The 27,604-nt window shown below is 41.3% G+C and overlaps 1 protein-coding gene across 1 annotated transcript in view; it reads right to left on the reverse strand.

Moving 5' to 3' along the window:
* LOC149799633 (uncharacterized) overlaps positions 1–27,604 on the reverse strand; it is a 43,254-nt gene that overhangs the window by 8,777 nt on the left and 6,873 nt on the right. Inside the window, exon 2 of the mRNA XM_089958228.1 lies at positions 4,486–4,598. Within this exon, the coding sequence (XP_089814354.1) occupies positions 4,486–4,598 (113 nt within the window). The remainder of the gene's footprint in view (positions 1–4,485; positions 4,599–27,604) is intronic.

The following is a 27,604-nucleotide window of genomic DNA, read 5'->3' on the forward strand; positions in this document are numbered from 1 at the left end:
AATAAATATATCCGTACAGAAAGAAGTTATTATTCAGCACGTACGTATGCACCAAAATACACACCCAAGAACGTGCGTCAGACTTGTCTTATACTTGTCACTGTCTTCCAGAAGTACTCTTATGCTGCATTTCTTTAATAGGTAGGAAGTCACAAGTGAGAAACAATGTTTGTTGTTTATGCCGAATGTCATTTTATAGACATCTTATATAATAGATTTGCTTGGTTTCATATTACTACTCTGCACATACATACACGTAGATACAAGTTTTTTACCCAAAGAATAAATAAACACCACTTTTTTCTAGTGTCAATAATCTATTAACTAATGGTATTTGTTAAAACCAACTTGCAATGATGACAGAATCTTCTGTATTTACCGTGGTTGAAAATAGTAACAGTAATATTTATTTTGCCGTTTCCAGAAAAGATCTACAGTATGGCTGCCACAAATCAAAATTACTCCATCTCTCCATAACTCAGTATGACCCAAATAAGGCGAGTAATACAGGAGCTGAGGAGAAATAACAATTAATTAACGTTAAAGATATTTTATCAATAATGTATCTTAACAACAGTTAAAAATTAAGGGTCACACTTTTCCTTCACACAATATCGTACAAAAGGTCGTGAGTAAAAACAATAAATTTTTAACTCCACGTCATACTTAAACTGTTTTCTTTCATACTTCATTTTTCAAGTTTATTAAAAGCTACAGAAACATGTATGCGCATGAAAGCATCTGATTCACGGTTTTCAAAATAACGTATGAATTTTGCCTACACTGTACAGTAAATATTTTCTTGGATACCTAGCAACAAGAAAGCAAATTGTGTAGGTTTTCATCTAAGTTAAAATCGAAATAGTCAATCATTGTGACATTGGCAGATATTCAGTAAATTTCGCAATGGAAAAAGAAAAAAATTATAAATTTTTAATTACTAAAATCGATGTCATCTAATAATAAATGTGCTATGCTCATAAGGAGATCACAGTGAGATACACTTATCACAAAATTCATCTGCGTCAGATCAAGAAAGATACATTATAGTCTGGTCTCTGAATGTTGCATTAAGATGCAAGATTTGTTTCAAGTCAAAGCGAATTTCTCAAACTCTCAAACTGCTGACAAAATCTTTGAAAACGCGATAGACACTAATCAACCGCGTGACTGATACATAGATACTTTAAGTGCGACAGAATGGATCTCTCTCTCCCTCTCTCTCTCTCTCTCTCTCTCTCTCTCTCTCTCTCTCTCATAAATGTACCTTTGACTGGATTCGACGAAGGTATGATAAAAAGGATATGCGCCAACAGTATGTCTTTAGATACATTTACTTTTAATTTTCACATGACAACAGAAAGGAGCCACCGTTTAGTGTTTTTATTTTCTTGGGGGGGGGGGGGGGGGGCGGGTCTAGCAATGTTTTGAATATATTCTTGCCCTGGTTTTTAGCATGATAAACCACTATTATATCCATTATATCACTTGAAACCTATAAATTCTACTGAGGTACAAAAAAATAATATCCATATCGAAGGAAAATCGCTCTCCATCTGCCAAAGGTTTCTGTATAATCGTGTTGAATAAGAAAGTTTAATCTCAATATGCTCTCCAAACTATTTCGTATTTTAATTTTCAAGAATATGAATTTTACCAACATCATAACTAGCAACTATTTTAGAATACATACACACTTGGAAATAAATTTTAGTTTACTAATACACTGACTGGTCTCCCTCTGGAGAAAACTGCATCATTTTTTAAGATTCCTCCCCCTCCCCCCAAAAAACAAAAATGCTCTGTTTCTCTACCGTGATCCATAATACGCCTTTCAGACTATTGCTTTTAGATGTATTAAATTTATTCCTCTTAATATCCACGGTATCAATGGTGTTTCGAGCAGTGTAATATATTGTTGTCTATCCAGACAGATACAGAGTGTATTACCAAATACAAAATTGTCTTTTGACTTAATTCTATTGATGATTTTGTCTCAAGTTCATTAATTATCTAAATAAACTAAATCTTTCTCCCACAGTTGACATTGGTTAAAGCATGTGAGAAAGGATAAAAGCTAACATTATCTCTCCTAATATGTATAATTGATTCATTTCATATCCATGGTTACCACTGCATTATATTTAATGTAACATATTCTCTCCCCATCCTGGCTGACACAGTGTGTAGCATCGTATTCCAATATGTCATATTTCATATTTCTATTGATGATCTTGTCTTAAGTATCATATGAAAGCAACGATCCTCCACTTAGGTCTATAATAATGTTCTGCTGGTAGGAGGCTATTCCATAATATGAATGTCCAACATATATACTCTTCAGTGGCGTCAGATTATTAGTAACAGATGCAAGCTTAATAGTTGTATATATAGTTACAGCCACAGACAGATATACATAGCTCACCTTTAGACGTAACACTGTAAGAAAAGAACCGGTTGGATTTCGGATTTATAACAGAACACTTTTGATGGTCATACAAATACAATGTTTAATCATGAATGACTTGATTGAGAAAAGAATTTTGATTAATACGTGCGTTTATAAGATCCAAATATGAGACAAATTAACATAATGTGCACGAACTTCATAATGCAACAAATGAAAATACTAATAAATGACCTTAAACAGTACAAGGACAAGGGTGAATGATTCGCTAATTTCACACGACGAAAATAAATGATGAGTTTTACTCAAATTGCAAAAATGAATTCACTCAAATAGTGAGAAATTAGGTATTTTACTCAAATAATAAAATGATGAAAACATAGGGACAGATATACAAAATATCTTTACAATCCCAAAACACTGAGCATTAAAAACCACAAAATTAGCCCACGGCTAAAAGATTACATGTGTGGAGTTAGACACTACGTCACCAGCACACTTGACAACCAGTCACACTGGTCAATCAAGCAGTCAGTATTCCAGTATTCCAGGTAGTCACCGACCACTATTCAACTCCTAGATCAATCAAGTAATCAGCGCCAACCAATCGGTCAGCAACGCCCGATCACATGCTACTCGACCAGGAACAGTTTTCACTCAGCTCTACGGCTGCTGTGGTTCAGCTTTACTGCTGCTTTGGTCAACTTCTATGGTTAGCTCTACAGCTGGTACCACATTGACTCCGATCAGCTGAAAATACATCTGACACCGTGTATTATGCATGACACGGGCATATACGAAAAAAGTAATGACCTTATATACGGTAAGCTTTACAGATTACATTATCGGCACAATAATTACAATATAATAACCAGGTTCAGAAGTGAACATTCCCATGCCCGATAAGAATCCTACGGTAATAAACGTTTCTTAAAAATGCAACTTTATATTGCTAAAATAAATCTTTCGCTAAGTCAGAAACAAGAATAGAAAATATTTGCATTATACTACGTAAGCCGAAGCTACATAGAAAATATACAAAAATAAACGTAGTAGTACAATAGTTGTAATTTATGCACAAGAAATTAAAAAATAACTCACATACCTTTACAGCTGAAGATGTGCAAGTCCTTAAGTAAACCGCTTACTGACAAGACGTTCCGTAATGTGAAGATTTAGTCTTACGGTGAGGCATTTATACACAGACGATGCAGCCATACATCGTCGGTGCGCTGAAAATCGGTTTATTTCCATCAAAAGCACTTCGCACGTGCGGCATAGGATGAACCGAACTCGCTCTATTGCAAAATTGTACAATGAACATAAATTACCCTCGGGTATCATTGAATACAAAAAACGAAACCCGAATACATGTATTTAATAAATAAAGAGATTTATACAATTCCGTGACAAACACAAACTGAAAATACCTATCAAACAGTTTTAATTTTTCATTTGCCCGATCACAGAGCACAAGTTATTCATCAAAATGGAAAACACCCGATAATATACTGCATATGTTTACATCACTCGGAATCATCGCACTAAAAGCTACCATTAAATCCGGTTGAATTTTTGGTATCTTCGTCTTTGAAAATAAAGAGTCAGCGATATTTCAGGAATCCAGATCACTTTCTTTTCAGTTTACCGATGGATGACGAGGTTTGAATGATTCCTTCACATGTCCTGTCCAAATGAAATTCTAATTCAACAAATCCATTATTATTTTCCATTGTCTTGTATTTTTTTAAGCACTTAAGAACTTGTCTGGACGCTTTAGTCTTTGTTATAAATATTTTGGTATCATCCTCAGATTTTCTACTCCCCATTAGCATTTTTTCAGAAGTTTCAATAGCAGATATTGCACTCCTACATTCCACAATCCTGTTTACACATCTGATTCAATTCATCAAGAGCTGCAGTCTCTAGTCTGTCAATAAGCTCTTTGATGGGGATGATCCAATCTTGAATTGACTTGGTTATTGCATTATTTTGCTGCTCAATGGAATCTATAGTTTGGGATGTACTTTCAAGCAACGTCATAAACATTTTTTCGCTCCATCTAGTTGTTACGATACTTGTTTGAAATCTTGTCTTTCTTTGGTTCTTTCAGATAAATCCTTTACAAGTAATATTTCACCCTTTTCTATGATTTTTGGAGGTGTAGTCACTGCAGCAAAATTCATTGTGACTGTAACAAAAGTATTTGTATTGTTTCCGATGCATAGAACAGCAAAACACGTTCTCCTGAGATGAATTCCAATGTTGCTGTGCAGACACTGACTCTACAATGATTGAATGATCCTTGCTCATTTTAAACTTTTTTGACAACTGTAACAAATATTACAGAGATACTCTGAACACGTGACACAATGTGTCACAGGGATATACTGTTTTCCAAGAGTTAAACATTTCTGACAATAAACACAGTCACTTTGGTTGGACTGAGTTGACGTCAAAAGCTACAAAACGATGGAATTAGTAGGAAGTCTAGCAGCCCAATCATCTTGTGACTGATCGCCAAAGAGAGCAGGGATGGGATTTCTGCAGACAGGATAAGTAATTATATTTGGCTGTGACCCCTCATCTTTTGAGACTGCGGGCATGTTTACATATACACTTCTCACAAAACGTATGTAAACACCTTAGAACTTTCGGTGATTCGAATATTTCCAAACATATTGGGCAATTCAGCTGTCTATATGTGGCCTCCCGGGTTTCTGCTATTATAACTTGTACACATGGGTGTTTGCCAATACATAAGCTGCTTGTATGACGGAACATTCCCTAGCACGGGGTATATGGAGGCAAAACTAGAAATTAAAAACACTTTCTTGTTGCTGTATTAAAGGAATGCGTAATAATACCTTGGAATGACAATTATTCACAGTGCCGTACAAGTCTTCTCAATGCTTCATATTCTGATAGTGTACTTAAAGACAGTCCATAGTGTAAACGTCTGCCCTCTTGACAGACCACGTAACAGATAAATCGAGTGCGTAGCGATCTGTACAAAAACAAAATCACGTGGTCTGGAATATCGATATCGTTGTGCAGTTATGTTACACATTTGATAGAAATGCTTCATTGCCAATGGTTGAACCCTTGCACCGGAATTTGACCTTCGCGCTACAGTTGAAGAATATTTATAGGATGTCCCATCTCTCCAAATGACCATACAAGGAAAGAAAAACAGAAATACAACGTTCCTTTTATATCGTTCCTGGAGTGAGATTCAGTTTAAACGTATTGTGAGAGACAAAGGCGCCCGCAGATTGCTTTGATTTTTTTTTTTGGGGGGGGGTGCACAAAGATGGAGTGGTCAGCCATTATCAGGGGCGTATTAACCATTAAGCAGACTAAGCACGTGCTTAGGGCACCAGGGCCAAAGGGGGCACCACAAAGTTGAGAAAAGGGTGAAAAGAAAAAAAAAAACGAATGAAGATTTGTAAAACAAATTGATAAAACTAGTGCAAATTGATCATAATGTTCTGTTTCTTGATCATGGTGCACCCTAGGGTTATCTTCCCAGATGTACCACAAGGAGCACTGCTGGCGCAGTGCACTCTGACCTCTGTCGGTCAGCGTGGAAAGGAGGGGGCACCAAAATTTGTCAGTGCTTAGGGCACCAGTGAGCCTTAATCCGCCCCTGGCCATTATATTTTATGGATGTCGACCAAAACATAGAGGTGAAATCCCGGGGAGAAGGTGAGTAAGTGCCATCCCCCTTGTTCCTATGTACGTGTGCTCATGGTGAGAGAGAATAATAATAATAATAATAACGTATGCCAACAAACCCATAAATTAATCTTAGATGTTTTTAAATGAATTAGAGACCTATTTAATTAAATTATAGATATATATTATTAATTTAAAGAGGTATCATTACATGCATAATAAATTACAAACTAACTTCAAAACTCCCAAATATATAATAGATAATTGAGCAGATAAGAATTCCACTAAAATTCTCATTTTGTCTCCTCAGATTGAGATGTTGTTCTTCTTTACGATACTTAAAGCAATATCAGTATTTTTGTCTGATGTAGAAACAGTGGAAAGGATACAAAAACACATTTCAAATGTAACACACATAAACCTATTGATGTTTGATAAATATTGTTTAGGAATTCCTCAAATATAAGGAAATCCTTAAAATTTCATCATAGATAAATGAATATTCTTTGAAAAAACTCAAGATTGTATTACAGTATTTTAATCATACACTTAGAAGGTAAATTTGATCCAAACAATAGGCAACGTCTCAGTAACAGCCTTAGCAAACGCGGGGCCTGATTCTGGCTGGGTCCCATGGATTTACGAGCGGGGCCCCCTGTGAGCACAGGTTTTGGAAATAAATTTTTCAACAACTTTTATATGATATTGAACTTAAACGTTTCTTCCATCGTTTTAAAATAACTTTCTCTATATAGACATATTTTTATCAAAAAAATTACTAACGCGCGCGGATCCTTTGTGCGCGGGGCCTGATTGGGCCAAACCGTTCAATCGGCGTAAGGACGGCCCTGCAACTTCTGTCCGTTTTGGAATATGCCTTTGTTGTTTGGAAAGTATGTTCGTTTATAGAGTCAAAAGAAAACATGAAAAACTACCGTTAGAATCGGTATTAGTAAGTCAACTGACTTCAAAAATACACAAGTAGACAGTCTCTTGATTTTGAAATTGGGTGGAAAAGTCTGCAATCTAGACGAAAGAAGCAAACTTTATTAACACTACAAAATTAAAAGGAGGCCGGATTATGCTACTTAAATACTAACCCCTACACCCATTGTCCGAACAAACAAATAATACCCTTTGTCATTCCAGTAATATAGTCACTTTCATTTTCAGGCCAAATTGTACTAATCATCTTGTATGCCCTCTACAGTCGTTATGTGCAGCAATATTTAACAGAATATATAATGTAAGAGGAGCTACGATGCTTTCTAACAATGCTTGAGTCCACCGATTAAATTTTGTAAAATGTCATATGATACATTAGGAATGAGTGTTCTTACAGCTAAATATAACTATTCTTACTGGCTAGGAGTAAAGTGTTTTATCCGATGCGACCGTTGTTGTTGTAGGGTTTAACGCCATTTTTCAGCACACGATAGGCTATGCATGGCTGCTAGTGTTAATAGTGGAGGAAAAAACCCGGAAAGAACCACCAAATTTTGACTTCACACGAATAATCTGTCGTAGAAGTCCTTAAATAAACGTAGATTAGGAAACACCTGAATGTATTTTATACAGGTTGAACAATACCCAGATAACAAATTTCGTGGTAGAGTCTGACCGAAGATAAACGGACCAGGAAAAATCGGCAAGAATCTGCCTACTGTATACTCTGTACAGAAATGGATTACTACCGACTAATATTATTTCTAGCTAATAAAAGAAGCATTACAAAGCTTGATGATAAAAGCCTAGTTATCAAGTTTGATATGATCGGAAATAAAATTGTCAAAGTGTCGACAAACAACACCAATAGGATACGTGCTCAGTTCATTAACATGCATGGGTCATTTTAAATTCAAGATTCTAGTGATTTAAGCCTATTTGCCTTTGTGTTAAATCTGGATCATAGAGTGGTAAGAAACGTAGCAAATCACATGGATTTTCACCCTTTGTCATATGTGGATCATTCATCTCCATCATATAACCCTATGTTTGAAGTTTGATCTACATCAGATCAAATATATGTCTTCCAGAGTGTCAACAAGTTCAGCCAATCAGATGCAAGATCACTTAATTAATATGCGTGGATCCTGCTAGCCAATGAAATTATCCAAGGCAATAATGATATAAGTATACGTGCCAAGATCGATCAAAATACTAAAATAAATATGGTAGCCACATTTGTACCAGGGTCAGTCAATATGATGCAAGATAGCCTCATTAGCATGCATGTGACCATCCATCTAAGAGGAGTAGCGATATTAAGATTTTTAAATGACATAGATGCTAATCATATTAAAGGTCAGATCAGTACCATTTTCATTTTGCGACAATTTGGACATCAAAAGAAGTCCTCTGCTGAAAACCCCATCTCAACCTTCCATTTTGGAGGAGCAACGATTAAAAGGTTTTCAACATGGCTGTCATGCTGGCGATATTGGCTGTCAGATCGGCACCATGTTTGTTTAGGACCATCTATACATTATATGAAGTTTGTTTTGTAGTTAAATCCCTAGCCTGTCTGACTTTCCACTGAGAATTAAAGATCACAAAATTCTCAAGACGACTGTCGTGGTAACCATATTGGATGTGAGCTCCGCACCATTTTAATTTAGCACCACCTAGACATCATACAAATTGTAAGAAAAGAAAGACTTCCATTGTTTATAACTTTGATAAAACATTTCGGACTTAAATAATGTACTAAGCGACTATTCGGCATCGACTCTGACCTCTGAAATGTAGTCACACTACCTTTTCTAATGTAGTTCTAGCAGAAGTTCCTTCTGGATTGCATTGGTACCGCCGTCCTGACATTCCTGCTACCATGTGATGGATGATCAGCATACGTTATTTAAAATATAGTATGAATTATTTTAAAGCATTTTGTATGGCATCAATAAAATGACAACTTATTATTTTGCACACACCCCATTCATGTAGAAAATTGGTTTCCAACCTTTCCTTATAATGTATGTTTAACAGTTGCTTATAGTTCAGATATTCTAATATTTTCTTACTACAATGAGAGTTTCAGAAGCCTGTGTTTGCTTCTAAGTACACTTTATTGATAAAGATTTTATCTCCATAAATATTCTGACATGTATTTAGAACTGTGATTCAAACTTCAGAATGTCTATACTCAAATTGTCTAATTCTACAGAATTATATACTATAATTAGTAATAATGTCTGAAACATTAAAAACATGCTACTCAATAGAAACAAGCAGTTGTTTGCTCCTACAGAGTCAACATTTTCCTAATAGCAATTTGCATGGGTGCAAGGAGAGTGATGCTCTGCTGAAGTAACGGAGAAACTAAATTGTCATTAACAATAACTGTACTCTCAGACCACACAAAAAGATTTTAAAAAATCGACGGCGTAAACCGACACACTCGTAGGGCAAGGGAATAACGGTTATGGTCAGCAAATATTATCAGAACAAAGATTTAGCCAATAAGAAAAGGCTATTGAACTCGTATCCCAGATGTAAAATCGTCACACACACACACACACACACACACACGGGGCCCCGAGTGGTCTAAAGCGTTCGCCGTTACGGATCACTGCCATCTTACTTCTGTCTGCGTGGGTTCGAGTCTCGGATTCGGCATATGTGGGTACGTGAGAAAGCTTGCCAGTAGCTTCTCGTAGGTCGGTGGTTCTTTCCGGGGTTTTTTTCCTCCACTATTAACACTGGCCGCCATGTATAGCCTATCGTGTGCTGAAAAATGGCGTTAAACCCTACAACAACAACAACAGCACACACACAGACACTACTATGAGGATTTAGTTGTATTGCTTTTGTTGAAAACATTCCTTTATTGTCATTGGTGCAGGAGGAAAGACTATATGTTTCACAAATACATTAGAAACCAGGCATTTTCATAGTCCCTACAGCGTATGTGACCAACGCAGCATGATATGATTTATTTGCCAGTGACTCGTAATTTTCTGACAAAAAACTATTTGGACTTGCAAAGACTAAAACGGAGAGTTGATGTTCAGCGTGACAATCGTTTCTATTACCATAATTGCTATAAAAGTAAAACTAAAAAACAGCATAAGGATATAGCACAGCGTACAGACATAGTTCATTATACACACATAACACCATATACAAACATAGCATAATATATAAACATAGCAGATTATGCACACATAACACAATATAGAGACATAAGTAGTAAATGGGGTCACTTTAGCGTCAAGGGGAATTAGCATTAAAAAACACCCTGGGTCACTTTGGCGTCAGTGGGAAGTTTAACATTACGAAAACCCCTGGGTCACTTTGGCGTTAAGGGAAATTTAACATGGCAATATATTTTGGGTCTGTTGAGAGACAAGGGAAATTAAACATGGGAATAAACCGTGGGTCTGTTGAGCGACAAAATGGAACAGGGTCGGGACCCTATTTTAATAAGGTCCCGACCTGAGGGGTCTAGGGAAAGGGAACAGGAGAGAAGGATAGAACACACACACACACATATATTAAATAAAAAAGGGGTAGGCAATTAAAAGTCGATCTCTTTTCGAGAGATGTGGGTGACCCTGAAAAGGGCCTTTGGGTTTCTTCTTCTTCTAATTTCTTCTATTTCTCCACCAGCTTCTTATTTTCTGTCCTAAACTTTTTCTCTTCTTTTCTTTCTTTTCTTCCTCCTTTTTCTCTTCTTTCTGCTTCTTCTCCTCTTCTTTCTTCCTCTTCTCATTTTCTTCTCCTTTTTCAATTTTTTCGTTCCATTCTCTCATCCTTATCCTTTCCTCTTCATCCTCCTTCTCCTCCTTTATTTCTTTCATGAGAGCACTGATCATGTCCTTTACTTTTCTTAAATTGTTGATCTCCATCTTCACTCGATGGGGACTATAAGAATAGTGATCCTCGTTTAGCCTCACTAACATTTGCTCCATCATACCCAAATTGTCCAGGACGTCTTGCAATGTTTTCATTTTATCAAGTTGGTTTGAAGCCATCTTCTTTTTTATTCTCTGTAGAATGGTTTGAACGACGAATACTGTGGGTTCTTATACGAAAAGAGCGGACGTGATGGAAAACATCCCCCTAAAGCCCAAAAGTTATATTACCTAGATCATCACTTAAAACGTGCGGACGTGAAGGAAAACATCCCCTACTTTTCTCATTTCATATGATCTACTATCCACATACGTGAAGCATCAATAAACAAACCCCTAATCTACTATTCACACACGCAAAGCATTAAAATGAAACCCAAATCTACTATCCACACAAACGTACGTGAGCGCTTACAAACAAACACACACACACACACACACACACACACACAAGGAAAAAAAAAGAGTCAGTGTTTATATTGACACTACTCTACATACACACATTGGCAAATCGATTACTATTTCTTTTCCAAAGGTTTGGGTAGCCCTGAAAAGAGCTGTTTGTTTTTAACTCCAGATGCACCTATCTAATGCTGGCGCCTTTCTGGCCTGGCACCACACACACATCTTCTTCCCCAGTCTCTTTTCACTCTTTTTTGCGGGAGAGCAGAGGCGGGATAAGTGGCTTCAGAATCCCAATTTTCTGTCTCTGGGATTCTGAAATTTCCTCTCTCCTTTTCATCCTCTTCTTTTTTTCTTCTTTCCTCCTCCTCTTTCATCCTTCCCTCTTCGACAATGGCCTCCACGGCCAGTTCATTTAATATGCGCCTGGCATATTCCAGGTGCATATGGAGTCCTAGAAGCTTTACAATTCTGGTGTTCATTCTCTTGATCAATCAACAAGGGTAGCTAGACTGCCGAACGATTTTTAATTTATAGTGAAAGCGCGGACGTGAAGGAAAACATCCCCTAAAACAAAATTGATCTTACCTAGATCATGACCAAACAACGCGTGGACTTAAAAGAAACACTCACTCACTTTTTTATACTACCCATCACTATTCTAAAAAAATTTTATTACAAAAATAATATACTATCCACATACGCAAAGCAATCTAATCAAACCCCAAATCTACTCTCCCCACACGTCAAACAGCAAAAAAAAAAAGAGCCATCATCATAATCTCCTATCCACACAAACGTACGTGAGCACTTACAAACACACAATCATATACACAAACAATTACACTCACACTATAAAAAAAAGAGTCAGTGTTTATATTCACACTACTCTACCTACACACATTGGCAAATGGATTGTTAATTCTTTTCTAGAGTATTGGGGTAGCCCTGAAAAGGGCTGTTTTTTTGTTTGCTATGGCAATCTTTTAGTTTCTAAGAATGCGACGTCCTCTGACGATAGACTTTCTGACCATAGGTCTGCTTCTTCGGAAAGAGAAGAAGAACTCTTTGGTGTCGATACGACAGTCGACAAAGCCTCTGTCAGGTTCAGGTTGCTGCTGCTGTTGCTGCTCTCTCTGCTGTTTCTGAAGTCTGTACTTCTCTGTCCATTCTTCTTTCTCCCTGTTCACTTCTTCTCTGAAGAGCTCTTCTATCAGGTCTTCAGTGACTTTTAGCATTCTCACATTCTCTGTCTCTTCTGGCTTCAGTATCAGACTGTGTCTGACCCTATGCAAATTCACGTAGGCTTCGTTTAGCTTAGCTAGTTTGGAGCACATCTTCGTAGGAGGATGAGTCGACAATGGATGGTTAGACTGGAGGCTACCCCGGCTTTAAAGTCAAAGCGCGGACGTGAAGGAAAACATCCCTCCACGGTTTTCGAGCCGGAACGTTCAATGAGTGTCATGAGAGGGATAGTAAAAAGTCAAAGAGCATGAATCAACATTCCTATAGCCAAACAAAAAACAAAGGCATTTTTTTCAAAACACAACATTTTTTATTCAAAATCACTTAACACTAACAAACAGCTCTAAGATTTTTTAACAATAACTCAACAATATAACATCAAACTTTTTTTTCTAATGACAAACATTTTTTTCAATTAACACTCTACTTTAAACAGGGTTGAAAACGTTGTGAATGAAATTGTGATTTCCACTGATGGAAGTCATTAGGCCATTGGTGGACACTACGTTTCCTAGCTTGAGACAAAAGATAAGCATAATGGTCACAAAACCATCGATCTACTTTCACATCGTTTCTAGAAGAAGAACGAGGATCAAAATGAGTCACTAAATGTTCTAAGGAATAGCCCAGGCTGCGATGATGCAGAAAATACACACAATATTGTCCACACACCAAGGAATCTGTGCCTTGTAATTTCACATTATTGAATCGGGTGGTCTGAGCATTTCTTCTCATAGAGTCAACGATATCGTCTTCCAAAGGAGGCAATCCATACGAATCGAAATATTCCACACATCCTTCTTGAGGAAAGTAGACGGCTACCCAGTGGGTTCCTGGGAGATGACTGTCGTACGTGTTGATCACATAAACTTGAGGTCTTGAGGTTTGTGATGAGGGAGTTCATCTTTAGCACAGACGACAGGATTCCAAGAAGCCGTGTACGAACTGTGGTTCAAAAGGTAATAAAGTTCCGAGGTATCCATGTTTTGTGTGGGTTTTTTTTCTTCTTCACAGGTAATAATAAGTCATCAATTCGATCCTGACTTTTTGCTTGAAAATGTCTGACAAATAACCGTTACTTCGCTTCGTCTCCCCACTCTGATTCAGGAGAGCTTCGATACGATGGATCTCTTGAGTGGTTAATGGTGGACAAGAATGTTCACGCAAGTCTTTATACCACTGAAGCAACACGACTTCGTCCGAGATGAGACTCCAAGCTTCGCCCAGATACTCGTTCAGTTTTTCTTCTTGACTTAACATCAGACATTTGTCGTGTTGAATTTGACTGGGATGATCGTTGTGACATCCATAGCAATCTTTCTTGATCAATTTGACTGGGATGATCGTTGTGACATCCATAGCAATCTTTCTTGATCAGTTCCGTCATTTTTTCGACCAAGTGTTTGGCAAAACAGGAGACTAAATGGGCTTCTTGTTCTGGCCATCTTGACTTCATCATGATAACTTCTTCGTCTTTGTCTTGAGATTCTTCTTCCCAGGTCTCCTCACATTCCATTTTCAAAGTTTCTCCACTAGGTAAAGAGGGATAACAGTCTTCCATGGCTTCTAATAGTCTAGAATGACTTCTCTCAAACTGTTGATTTCTATGGTATTGTCAAATTCTGCATACAGGAGGACGTTCACTGTGTGATCTGGAGGTGAATGTGCAAACTGAAGTTCCACACGAATCTGACCTGATTTTATAGGGTGGAAATGTCCCTCGTCGCTGCCTTGGTCTGGAGTGAAATCAAAACCCCACAAAGCATAGCCTCCTGCATAATCGTCGTACGAAATACCGTGACTGGTGTTGGTTCCTAACTGTCCGGTGGCTTCGTACAAGGACAAGTACGATCTCAAATAATTCTTCGCGACATGAAAGTTGGGCTCAAGGGGTTGGGTACACAAGGTCTTGCCGTCGCGACTGACTTCGATCTTGGACACACCGTAATGTTGAAATTCAAAAGGATTTTGATCGTGGGTTCCGTTGAAGGCTGAATTCCTGACGATACCACCAATCAAACGCTTGGGTAACTGTCCTTGGAACAGATGATCTTCGATCATGGATCGCTGTCCGGCGGGAATGGTGAACGTTTTCACTTCTACGCGTCGTATCGGATACTTGGCGGTCGTTCTGCTCAACGTCTGACTGACGTATTTTCCCACTTTAGGTAACACTTCCAGACGACGCGCGTAAAGTCGGGCTTCTTGAATGTTAGTTTTGTATTCATTGGCATGGGCCATCAAATGGAAAGCGGCACTGCTACGATTCAGTCTCAGACGGATATTCACCCCGTTCAGCAAATACTTTTCTTGTAACCACATGTCCAAATGCAAACGATCCATCAGTTCTAAACTTCGCCCTTGAAGAATTTTCTTACTACGGTCGTTAAACCCCACATTGTGAGGATTGTCATCTTCTGTCAGGACTGTGTCTCTAAACGTGCCTACACCTGCCGTGTCAGGTTTCCATACCACGCAAGCATCCAGATGAGTATTCTTGGCTTCTTTTCCGTACGTCGAGAGATCTTCCAGGTAGGCACGATATGGGTAAGTATCCATGCTGCTGCTGATCAGTTTGTTATTCAAGTACAAGTCCACTTCGCTGAACAAGGAATGCATGAAATTGTTGACAGGAGCTACTCTAGCATCGCCTCCTGGATTGGTGTTGTCCGTTTTGATCACTTTCACCTTCAAATACAAGTAACTGCTATTCAGATCGATGTAATCTTCGGGTTGTCCTTTGATTTCAAACTCGATGGGAGCGGAATCCGTCAAAGAGGAGACAGGATGAAATTCCACCCACTGGGATTCTTGCATGGTCATCATGGTGGGGGGCATGGCAAACAGATCCAGTTCCGACTTGGAACAGGCGCAAGACTCTCGGTGCATCATCTTTTTCTCTTTCTCAATAATCGAAAACGTCTAAGTCTCGAACGGTTCTTCTTTTCTTTGCCTTTCTAGATTTAGACGTGTGAAGTCTGGTGAAAGGGTGTTTTCTTCGTCGTCTCTTTCTGCCTTGTCCTTGCTGAATGCTTGACTCGGTAGCGTGCAGGGCATTTATAGGTGTGTCTCGTCGGCCCAAAAGGTCTTTGCCCGTTTGCAGCAAGACATTTTTGCCTGCCCTCATGAAGGCTTCTTTAGGATTTTTTTGTCGATGATGACATTTTGGAGAAATTCTTTGCCTTGTGTCAGTGCCGCATCTTTCAAGGCGTGCAATCCGCGTGTCACCATCGGTTTCAACACCGGGGCCACCGAACGAAAGGCCGATTTTAACATATCTCCTAATCCGTGTCCTCGCTGTCGAGCAACCCCTCGGTACACTGGATACATGACTTACGAGTCGTGAGAGAACCGTTTTCGAAAATGGAGTTTCACCGTGACTTTTCCTTTGGTGAATGGAATATTTTGTCCCAGATCTCCTTTTATAGCAATGTTGACCGTGTCCAAATACGACTTGCTGACAGGCAAATAGTGAGGATGTACAAATTCGCGGTGAACGTGGTAAGTGTTTCCACCTTCCTCGTCAGCGACCGTGGCAGAATCCACTTTGAAAGGAATGACACGCAGTAACGGTACGGAGGTGTGTCCCACCACGTTATACTCCACCACATCGGAGTACACAAACATCAAATTCAGTCCTTGGTTCAGTTCTACCGGGGCACGAAATAACTTGCTAAAAGACTCGTTGTCGTAAATGATTGGTAATTCGTTTTTCTTGAGCATGGCCTTTCTCATGTCTATGTCTCCGCCCAACATGTCAAACAATTCAGGACAAAATAAAATGGACAGGATTTTACTCCCGTCAAATTTCATCAAGAAGCGACGAGCTGCTTTGTGGTATTCCATGGTGACACTTTTTTGACACTTTCCAAAGCTTTCAGAAACACGGCATTAAACCTGGAGGTTATGGTGCTCACCAAATGTTGACCACTAAAATAATAGCCTGGGGGAACGAACAAGTGATAGGTAGTGTACTTTTGATTTTTTGTGCCAGGGGTTTTCTTGTCATATTTGCCATGGGTATCCAAGTACTGTTGCAATTGTTCGTCAGAAACTTCCACATCAAAAAAGTTTTGATTGGGAAGGACATTGAGGACCTGGGTCGGGTGAATGATTTCTACTAAAGCCACTTCCCAATGGGCTTCGTGATCTAATAGGATGGTCTGAGGTAATTTGGCCGTGTAACAGCACAACGTGTTCTTGGGAAACACCTCCATGGAACTGTCACTGGGTAAGGTTAAGTAAAATTGGTTTTGGTGACTCATAATTCCAGAGTTCTGTGGCTGTCCGAGGGTTTACTGGACGTCAGAGGGGTGTCTCCGCCCAAAATAGGGTTGTTGTTGTTGTTATTAGAGTGGTGACTGACACTGGCACTGGACACATGGTTCCCCATGTTTCCCGTTGGAAGAGAATTTCAGGGAGGGATTGGGAAGCAGGTAACCGATGCAACTGCTCAATAAAATGGTCCACAATTGTTTGTCTCCTTGTTGCAAACTCAAATTGGCGATGGCTGCCCCGATCACACAATACACCACGAAGATTTGGCAGAAAAAGACGATTTGCGTTTTAGGTACACGTTCTCCACACCACACCCACAAGGGTTGCTTTTGTAAATCTTGAAGAGAAGAACTAGGTGAAGGAGTGGTCGACGTAGCTGCGACTGTGTGAAAGGGCATGATGGTCACTTCTTTTTATAGTCGATGACTTGCTAAGCGTCGATCCAAGAGTCAAAACTGGGTGGATATTCTTTCCAACGTACTTTGACTTCTTTGACACGTCGTTTGCCCACTTTACAGGTTCTGCGTTCGAGAATGCTTTCGATGTCGTACACGTCGTTTTCTTTTTTGGTGACACGTTGTAACTCGGGTAAGTAAAACGTTCCTTTGAGCACTTCTCCGTTCATGTCTTCCAATTTATAGACGGCAGGATGACGGCCATGCACTCGTTCAGTGACACGAAACAATTCGGTCGTCCAGTTAGGTAAGTAACCTTTGTCGAAAGTGCGTTTGGTTTTGCCAATGCGTACCCAATCTCCTACTGTCAACACTCCACTTTTCTTGGGGGCAGCCCTCGTCGGGGACGTACCAAACAGACGCTCAAACACCAGCACTTCGTTCTCGGGAGTCACTTCTTGCGGGGCACGTCCGATGCTTCGATGGTAAGATTGGTTGTACGCTTGCACCAGGTGCGGTAAGATGTCGATGTACTTCAGAGTGTGGTGATGCGTAAAATATTTCCACATACGTTCTTTCAAAGTGCGTTGAAAACGTTCTACGATGCTGGCTTTGGTTTCGGGATTCTCGGTGGTAAAAAAATGAATGTCACGTTTCTTTAATTCTTTTTGGAAAGCTTGGTTCAGAAATTCGGTGCCTTTGTCCGTTTGCCATCGAAGAGGGTGACGACCGCTTTGTTTCAACACTCGTTGCAGGGCTCGCACTAACTCGCTGCTCGATTTGGAAGTCAAGGGTACGACCCAGTCAAATTTGGAGAAGACGTCGATGACACAAAACAAATATTTGTAGCCACGATTGTAGCTGGTCAAATGAGAGACATCGGCTAAATCGGCTTGCCATTGATGATCGATGCCTTCCACTCGGGTGCGACTTCTGGCAAACTTGCGTCGAATGGGTTTGTGTAAAGTGTAGGTAGCTTGTTCTTGTAACCATCGTTGCACTTGAGGTAAACGGAGACTTTTCAGTCGCATTTTGGCAGCACGATACAATGTTTGAACACCTGCATAACCTGCAGGATGAGAGGGATCGTACTAAATGCTGGCTAACACTTTTTCCATTTTGTGTTTGTGTGTTAATAAGGCACCCACTCTTGGAAGATGCTACTCTTTTTCTCTTGGGGTACTTTCTTGGATTGCAATGCTTTGCGTGTGCGACCAGCAATAGGTGTCGCAGAGGAGGATGTCGGAACAGGGGATATCGGTTCTTGTTTCACTTCTGTCTTCACTTCTGTCTTCACTTTCTTTTTCTCATGTGATGAAGAAGGGGTGGTCATCATCTTTTTAATCCATCCAATTCTGGAGGTAGGTGGTGTTGTTAACTTGCGTACTTTTTCTGGTGGAGTTTGAAACCCTTCTTCTTCTTCCTCTTTTTCTGTCTTGGTCACTGGTAGTGGTGGTGGTGGTACTGGTGATGGTGCTGGACCTTTCATCAAGATCTTAAAATCTTTCAGAGTGGGTAGAGCTGCTTCGTCTAAAGCTTTCTGGTGAAAGAGTTGTAGTCGTTGCAAGAGTTGACCATACTTTTGCGATTTTTCTGTTTCGGACAAATCTTGGCGATCCATCAAGGACTGCAATTCGTGTTGTAACTGGGACATTTCGCTCAAATTGGGACTAGGAGGTAAATGCGGGGTGCGTTGTTCTTGCCAACGATGGTATTCCATCCATCGTTTGTAAGGCACTAAAGCTAGTTTTCGTCCTTCCATGGGGTTGTCAAGGGTCGATTCTCAGATCTTGGGACTTCCGAGGGCCTTTTTATCTTGCTCCCATCAGTCATCCCAACATGGTTCCCAAGACTCCTTTCAGCAAGGGGCCTAACAAGAGCGATAAAATGCCTCCACGTTGGACCAACATCTTCTTCTTTTGACGAAGGGGGATTTTCTTTGGAACCATTTGGCGAAGAACGTGACGATGTTTGCCTAAGCATTGTTTCTGGTGTTTGGACAAAGGGATCGTACCTTTCAAGACGTTCAAACAACATTCGCACACGGTATCGATGACCTCTTTGGAAGCTGATTGAATGAGTTTTTTTCGTAGGGGTGGAGAAGCTTTGGACAGGACAGATAACATGTCCCCATGTTTGACTAAAAGTGGTGGCAGTCCTTTCATTTTCTTTCCTCGGGGTTGTTTAGAAGAGGGATGTTTTTTGGAAGGTGACATCTTTGAATCTTCAGGAGCACCACAACACTGATACCCCGACTTGGTCACACACCTTTTTTATACTGGAACGCGTCGCCACTGATTGTCTCTACGTCGTATCAACTTCAGGACAGGCATGACACGTCGTGCAGGGGTACGCAACGGACTAAATCGAGCCAGTTCTTGCTTGGACAAATCCAGTAAACTTTGTAACATGCCCGATCTTTCTTAGACTTTGATTTTGGGAGAAGGTACTTTGTGAGCAGCAGCCACTGCCGCTAAATTGGAGGGTCCTGCCACAGGGGAAGTTCTTGGGGTCATCAACGGAGAAGTTCTTGGTGTGATCAACGTCTCCAAGTACTCTTCAGTTCTTGTTGTCATCAACGGAGAAGTGGATGAACTTGAGGCTGCCGGAGACGCGGTCACCGCCGTGGCAGGTCGTGGTTTGCGAGTGTAAGGTTGCGTCCTGGCCTAAATGCCTCTCTTGCGACTAGTTTTCTTCTGTGGACTTTTCTTTTTCTGGGGACTTTTTCTCTGTTTCTTTTTCTGGGGGCTTCTTTTCTTTTTCCGGGGTGGTGTCTGGTAAGAGGAGGGTCCCGCCACTGGAGAAGTTCTCCTTGGGGACCTGGTCTTTTTCTTCTTCTTGGAGCTTCGTTGGACTTTTTTCTTGGGGAGAACTTTGTGGGCATTAGGATCCCATCTTAAGAGAGAGCGAATGATGACCCCTCCTAGAGTACCGCTCCCTCCAGGTGTCAAAATGATTTGGTTTTTGGTTTGAGTGTCGATGCGGGGATCAGCCAGTTGGGTCAAAGCGAATTTGTTTCGATCAAAAAAGCGTTTGGTTTGATGAGGAATCTGAATGATCCCTTGGAGTAATTGACATGCCGTCACCGTGAACCATCGTAAGACTTCTTTGAGACTAGCTTCTAAGACACGAGCTCGTGTTTGTGGATTTTTTTCTCGACTGATGCCATGCAAGGCACGAATCAATTTGACGGGAAGATGCGACTGAAGAGACGTCATGTTCAAAATGTGTGTGAGACAGACGAAAAAGGGTCTGAGGTTTTTATAGATTTTTTTGTGGAATGAAGTTAAGTCGAGGACGGAGACGTGTACAGGATAGGCCCTCCCTCTTGGCACCAGTGGTGAAACAAGTGGGTACGAAATCGCAAATCATCGGGGGTCGTCGGTTTCAAATCGACGCGTAAATAGGCGTGTGGAGTTTGAGTGGCATCGTCGTACTCCTGAGTCAGCCAAGGTGTCCCTAACTGTTTGGCTAAGACTTGCACTTGCGATTTATCTCGAGGGCTTTTAAACAAGACCACGTAATGCGCATTGAGAATGATGGTGCGACGGGCTTTACTTTATTGAAACAAATTTTGAGTGATGTAAACGACACTGGCATTACGATGATGCCCTTTGCGCGTGAACCACAGTTTAATTTCTTCTTCGTCTTCTCCTAACATGTCGTCAAAAATGACCAAATGGGTTTGACGGGAGTCAGAGACGATGCCGTCGTCTTCTTTAGGAATGCCTTCCACAAACACGATGGAATCGCCTTGACTTTCTCGCAAGAGGCTGTACGCCGATTGCCACTCTTTGTAACGCCACACGTTGCGTTGAGGTGGACGATCGATCAAATGATGTTTATGTTCGATCAAACGTTTGACGAATTCGGTTTTGCCTGAACCGCTAGGTCCAGCAATGAGCATGTTAAAGGGATGGCGAAGATACAAAGCCTCCCAACTGGCACGATCTAAGTGTTCGTCGATGACTTTGACAGTGGAGGAAGAGGGAGCAGAGACAGCAGAAGTAGCCATAGTGTGAGGAATGTCACTTGTGACACGAAAACGAACAAGACGAGAGTTTATATACTTTTTTCAGGACACGTTTATTGAATGCTTTAAACACGAATACGAAAGACAAAAATGCATAAAAGCCAAAGGCTTAAGTACAACGATAAAAGGCATATGATAACCATCAACGTGGAATAAACACAAGTGTCTGTACAACATGTTTTGGGTAATGTTCAGACCAGTTCTATAGGGGGTAATGTCACACAAGTGTCCTCCCGAAAGGGTCTTTCAGGGATGTCCACGACAGCCCTGTCCTGGGTGACGGGTTCTTCTGGTACTATAACTAACACAGGTTGAAAAGTCGCAAGGCTCACAATCGCATTCCACTTCAGAAGCCCTAAACTTGTTTTGTGTTTCTCTGAAAGTATTCATCTTGTTCGCTTGGTCTTGGTAGTCACCATGAACTATCGATCTTGCCTTGGGTTCCTTTTTATATACAGACCAATATCGACGTGCCCATACGGAAAGGTGAAATGATTGGGAAGTCGCACTCGCTTCTGGTACACGATTTGATAGACTTTTTCCAAGGGTCGACTGACGATGTGGTGAGTGGGTAAACGTACAATCTTGTTCGGTTGATAGGTGGTCACTTTAAAGTGTTCATCTTCTCCAGATTGCAAGGCTTCTTTCAATACCCCAAAGTTCGCCACACGACTGGTACGATAATTCAGAATCAATCCTTTCACTTTACACTTCGTGTGCACTTCTCCTTGTGGGTCCCGGTATTCGTAGCCGTAATTTTTAGGACCGCCACTGGCGAAACTTAGAATCTTGTCGTCGGGATGCTCGTCTGTCCAGGCTCCTAAACGGTCTCCTTTGATGTCAGGGTGCTGTTGACTCGGGTGATGGATCTAAATGCAACTGTCCGTGTCAAAGTACAGGACGCGTTCCCCTAACAGTTCTAAAGCTTCGTACAATTTTAAGCGAGCATGAGCTGTCACGTAAGCCGCAATGATGACATTTCCAAAAGGGTCGTCTTGTACAAAGTCCAGATCTTCTTCGTAATTGACCAAGATCAAATCCTCGTGAACGACGTCCACGTGTTTCACGAATTTGGTTTTTTCGTGAATCATCTGAAAGTAGGGGGAAGGTTCTGTCAAATACTCAGTCTTGGGTAAACACGGACGTTGTGCCATTTTACCCCACATGCAATTTAACATCACTTTGGCAAACGATCGCCTGCCTTCGTTTTTCTCGATGTGATCTAAAGTAATGCTTTCTTGTGCCCAGTATTTCTCTTTGAATGTCTTTTGGTCGTCGGGAGTGTGACACCAGGAAGGATAGCCACTGGCTTTGTTTCAGTTTCAAAAAGGCATCCACGTAGTCTGCGAAAATGCCTTTCTGCGTGGGGTCACCCTTGTGGTATTGTTGTGTCTTGGGAAAGTGACAAATTTCGTACACTTCTAACAGTTGATATCCCCTGTCCAGAGCTTTGAACAATTCTACGCTGACCCACGTCCCCGTCAAGGCGCGTTCTTCCTGGGTGTGCTGGCAAGGTTGATCTTGGTTGCACGTTTCGGCACAAGTACGACACAAAGGAAACATCGGTTTGCCTTGACAATGGTGAGGTATGATGGGATGGTACAAGTCAGTGAGAGGCAAAACTTTGCACTTGATCAAGCCTTCGTATTGTCGAATGTTTTTCAGGTCGATGTGTTCCGTGAACAATTGCGGGTGGCCTGCAGGAAAGCGACAATATTTGCACACGTAGGATACAGCGAACACACGTCCAAGTATTTGATTTCTTCTCCTTTCTCTTCGTCGGCTTGGTACAGCAAACTGGTGGCATTGGTCCTTCCTCCGTACAAACTATCCCTCGGGTTCAGGGGGGCCATGAACTGGTAACTTTCCACGAGGCGTTTAAATTCGGGATCGGTTTTCAAACGGTGATCGTACTCGTGTTCCCACATTTCCACGACTTTGTATCCTTCCTGTTCTAACTTTAGGCGTCGCTGACAAGTGGCCTGGTACAAGTCTTCCATGGTTCGTTGTAAAACCTGATTTTTAGTGCCACGGTCAGGGTAACAGACGGGACATCCGTGAAATAAGCAACCGTTAAACTCGTACACGATCTTTGGGTTTTCTAAGTCCCAGCCATCGACCGAATGCGTTCCGATGGTCTTTTCGCCTCCTCCGTTGCGGACATGCTGAATCCATTTGTCTTCCTTCTCGCACAAGTAACGTAACCAGCGTAGGGCTTTGACCGAGTATTGACGTTTGACATAGTTGGTCTTTTGAGGACTGATGACAGCCACGGTGTTTTCAGGCATGAATCGTTGCCGGTACACTAAGGAACACGTTTTGGCAATGGTGCAAGCTTCTTTCAAAGGATCGACCCCTCCATGTTCCATGAACAGTTCTCGAAATTTTCCACAGGAACATCGTAAAATGTCCACGTCGGAACGACAATACTTTAACATTTCTTCCTGAAAGTCGAAAGGGTCGGAGGCGTGAGCCTGGTACCAAGCGTAGAAAGCTTCTCGTTGATCGGTACGCATGTTGTCAGGGTCGTAATAGTGAGCCTCAGGTAAATGGGGTAGAACGGCGTGTTGATTGGCTTCCGTATTGAAAAAGTGTGGAAAGTACCCTTTAGCCATTTCTGTCATTCCAAACGTTTTAGGCATTCGGCTCAAAGGCATGGCCAAGTAACTCATCGAATCTTTAAACTGTACTTGTCCCACTTGCATGAAAATGATTTTGGCTCCGTTCAAAGTCACTTTAGGACGCTCGGTGCCTTGTTCCGTATAGTATCTGAGAAGAAACTGTCCATCGTATCCGGAGAAATTGTGAGCCATCACCGTGGCATGACGATGACAATCTCCGTAACGTTCGATGTCCTCTTGACTCCACGTCTTGTCGATGGGGTCTAAGACCCATTGGGCAAAATCAGCTAGCGTGTTCGGTCCCCGAAAGATTTTTTCCCGTCCTCCAGGAATCTTGCTGCAGTGAGGGAAATGACTGAAAATAGGTTCTTGAATGCACTTCTCGCACGCTCGGTGAGCCACGCAGAAATTAGGAACGAGAATGCCAGTCTCTTGCATGCATTCGAAATCGAAAAAGATGAAATTGCCTTTCTTCTTGTGTCCATCCTCTTTCTCTGGTTGGGGTTGGTATTTTTGCACGTAGCATTGATGTTCCAAGTCCACGATGTGGTGACAAATGTGACATTTTTTCTTTCCTGAACATACGTGTGCCTTGGCACTGTTGGTACGTATGCCTTGTCCACAGGTAGGGCACAATCTCAGCAGTTGACAAGTACATTTCTGCTGTGAACCTTGCGTCTTCAAATGTTGTTGGTAACAGGTAGGGCTGACAAACGTGCGCACACAAGTTGAACAATGCACTGGTCCTTCGCTCAGACAGGGTGGAGAGGCCAAACATCCTGAGCATTTCAATCCGCAATGCTTGTGTTGCTCTCGATTGTTATAACCATGGTCACATTTCTCACAGTAATAAACATATCCCAGGAATCCGGTGATACTGGTAATGGTATCGAAATGGTCATCGTGATAATAGACATGAATGTATTTTCCGTCCTTAAAGTCTTTCCCTCGAAACAACAGAGGTCCGCGCACTTCTTGAGGGTGCACTTTCAAGGTGTATCGTGGAGCTAGGGCATCTTGCAATTTTTGCATCTCAGGAATGCCACAGGGTGAGTCTTTGGACAGTCCGGCTTGTTGTAACAGGAGTTCTGCTTCATTTTGTTGTTTGGCTCGGTCGGATTGTTGAATAGTTTTCCAGGCTCTTTTCCATTCTACAGAGTCATTCTTGTTAGCATAGGTTCGTGCCACCACGATAGCCCTGGCTAAACACATCTGGTCTTGAGGGTTGTGAATTCGGACGAGACTCTTTTTGGTGCTGAGAAGGTCGTTCACCAATAAGACTTTTTTGCGGCCAGTCCCTTGAGGAGGAGAGACGTGAGTCATGGACAGTGTGGCTTTTCCATCGGTGATGTCAAACTGGTCATTGGATTGTTGTACGTGTTGAATCTTGTCCATGACTTTGGAAGCAGTCAATTCTGCAGGGCTGCTAAACTCGATCCAAACAGGGGATTTCAAACCGTCGTGTTGTATGGAAAGTCTCAAGCGATCGTCTTCTTTGGGTTGACATTGTCGCTTGAGTGTGGTGAGCAAAGAATCCCACACCCCGGTGACGAACCCTTCTGCTTTCTCTAACGGTACTTCGGACTTGAAATCTTTAAACTTCACCGTGTATTGTAAGCGTGCTTCTAAATTTTCTAGAGGAGCGCTTTTCTGTCTCTTGAATGGAATAGTACTTTTCAGGGTTGACTAAGGATGGTGAACTTTGTTTAGAGGGTTCGGATTCTGGTTCACTCATGTCCTCTTCAAAATCACTGGCATGAATTTGTGCCAAGACTTCAGCCCTGGTACGAGGCGATAGATCACGTTTCTGCCTCTTACTTTCTTCTTCTTTCTTCTCAAATGAATTGGATCGTTTCATCTTGAGTGCAAAACGTCAAATGACTCAAGTTTAAACACCATGGACTAATTTATAGTCCTAGCAGACCAGCGTATATAAAGGGTATGTGTCTTGTCCTTTCACTATTCATTTCACTCTCAAACCGAGCACAACGATGGAAGAGACTACCCAGATGGAACGTTTCATCAGAGCGTTGCGAGGGGTCATTAGAAAATTTTCTTCAGACCAGCCGACGGACTACTCTCCTTCCTTTCGAGATAAAATTGAAGATACTTGCTATATCTGTCAGAAGAAAGGGCATTGGTCTTCAGAGTGTCCAGACCGTCAAAAAAGAAAAACAGGGGTTAAAAGAGACAAAAGTCAAGATACCTGTTATTATTGTCAAGAAAAAGGACATTGGTCTCCAGATTGCCCAAAAAAGAAACAAGAGGAGTCAGAAGAAGAGAGGGATTCTTCTTCAGAAGAAGAAGAGGAAGATAGCAGACAGGTGAAGAAAAAGAAACAGGAGAAGAAAAGAAGGGAAGAAAGTGAGGAGGAAGAGGAGGAAAAGACTGTGACGGTGAAGAAATTTAACAAACAGAGAGACTAAACAGTGAGACAGAAGAAGTGAATGTACTTTTTAAAGTGCTCTGTTGTGAATTGTGAATTGGATTGTAACTATTTACAAAAAGGTAAGTGTCTTTGAGTTTTGATTTTAAATAAGTAGCTACACTCACGCACTCATATACACGTACTATAGGGGTAAAATGGGTTTTTTTTGGGGGGGGTTGAGTTATTGGCAATTGAAAGTCTATCTCTTTTCGAGAGACGTGGGTGGCCCAGAAAAGGGCCTTTGGTTTTTGGTGTAAGGGTGAGTTTAAGCAATAAACTTTAACTGCCTTAAGCCTTTGCCACGGCCGAGGCCTACTTCTGATGATGATGATTGGGTTGAAATCACTAAGGGTGGTACGGTAGGCTTAGTCACAGGGTTGGTGTGTTTAGCTCGGGAAGGTAGTATTCTCTTCGGTCGTGATAAAGAAATCTGATACATTTGTTTCAGACTTCTTAACTCCGCTAAAATATTTAACAGTACCGTGACCGTTTGATTTTCACCCTCTTGTTTCTTTGCTGCTGCTTCTTGTTGTTGTTGTTGTTGTTTTCTTACCTCTTCTTGCTGGTGTTGCTGTAAAAGAAAAGCTTGTTCCGCTTCCTTTTGTCGTTGTATAAATTTCTCCAATTCTTCTTTCTGTCTCTGTCTAAAATTCTCCACGTGTGGTAATGAAGGTGACGAAGGTTCCGGAACAAATTCTTGCGAAGTAAGAAAATCCACAAAATCCCAATGTACCTCTTCTGAAAGTAAGTCCGGGTTCCCTTGTGTAGTCTCCACTGCTGGTGCACCCCAATGGATCGTTTTCTGAGTTTCCGTCATGTTGAATCACTGTCTCGCATCGACTGACTGCACACAGGCGGTAGCGAATCTATATAGACCACGTGACGTCACAGACTGTTCTCTTCGGATTGGATGCGAGCTGACTGAATTTGTAACGCGTGTTTGGATTGGTCAATGAACTCAATCCGTTTCAATCCTTCCTCTACCTATAAATAAGCGCAGTTCACTGCATTGATTTACCTGTTCTCGTCGCCTCAGCATGTGGACTGACGTTGAATCTTCCACCCTTGTGTCAACAATGATGTTTAGGACGGACATACCGATGTATGTCCGATCCGAATGGACAGTTGTCCATAGGACCGCCAGCAACGTATGGATACGTAGGATTTACGTGGAGAGGCAAGGATGCCTCAAAAGAGTCCTGATTTACGGTCCTACAGTGAGACGAAGCCTAAGGACAAGAAGAAGTCACAGATGCCCTTC

Source organism: Sinohyriopsis cumingii, chromosome 5 (assembly GCF_028554795.1).
Source record: "Sinohyriopsis cumingii isolate HCF-2022 chromosome 5, ASM2855479v2, whole genome shotgun sequence".
In the NCBI taxonomy this organism is placed as follows: Eukaryota; Metazoa; Mollusca; class Bivalvia; order Unionida; family Unionidae; genus Sinohyriopsis; species Sinohyriopsis cumingii.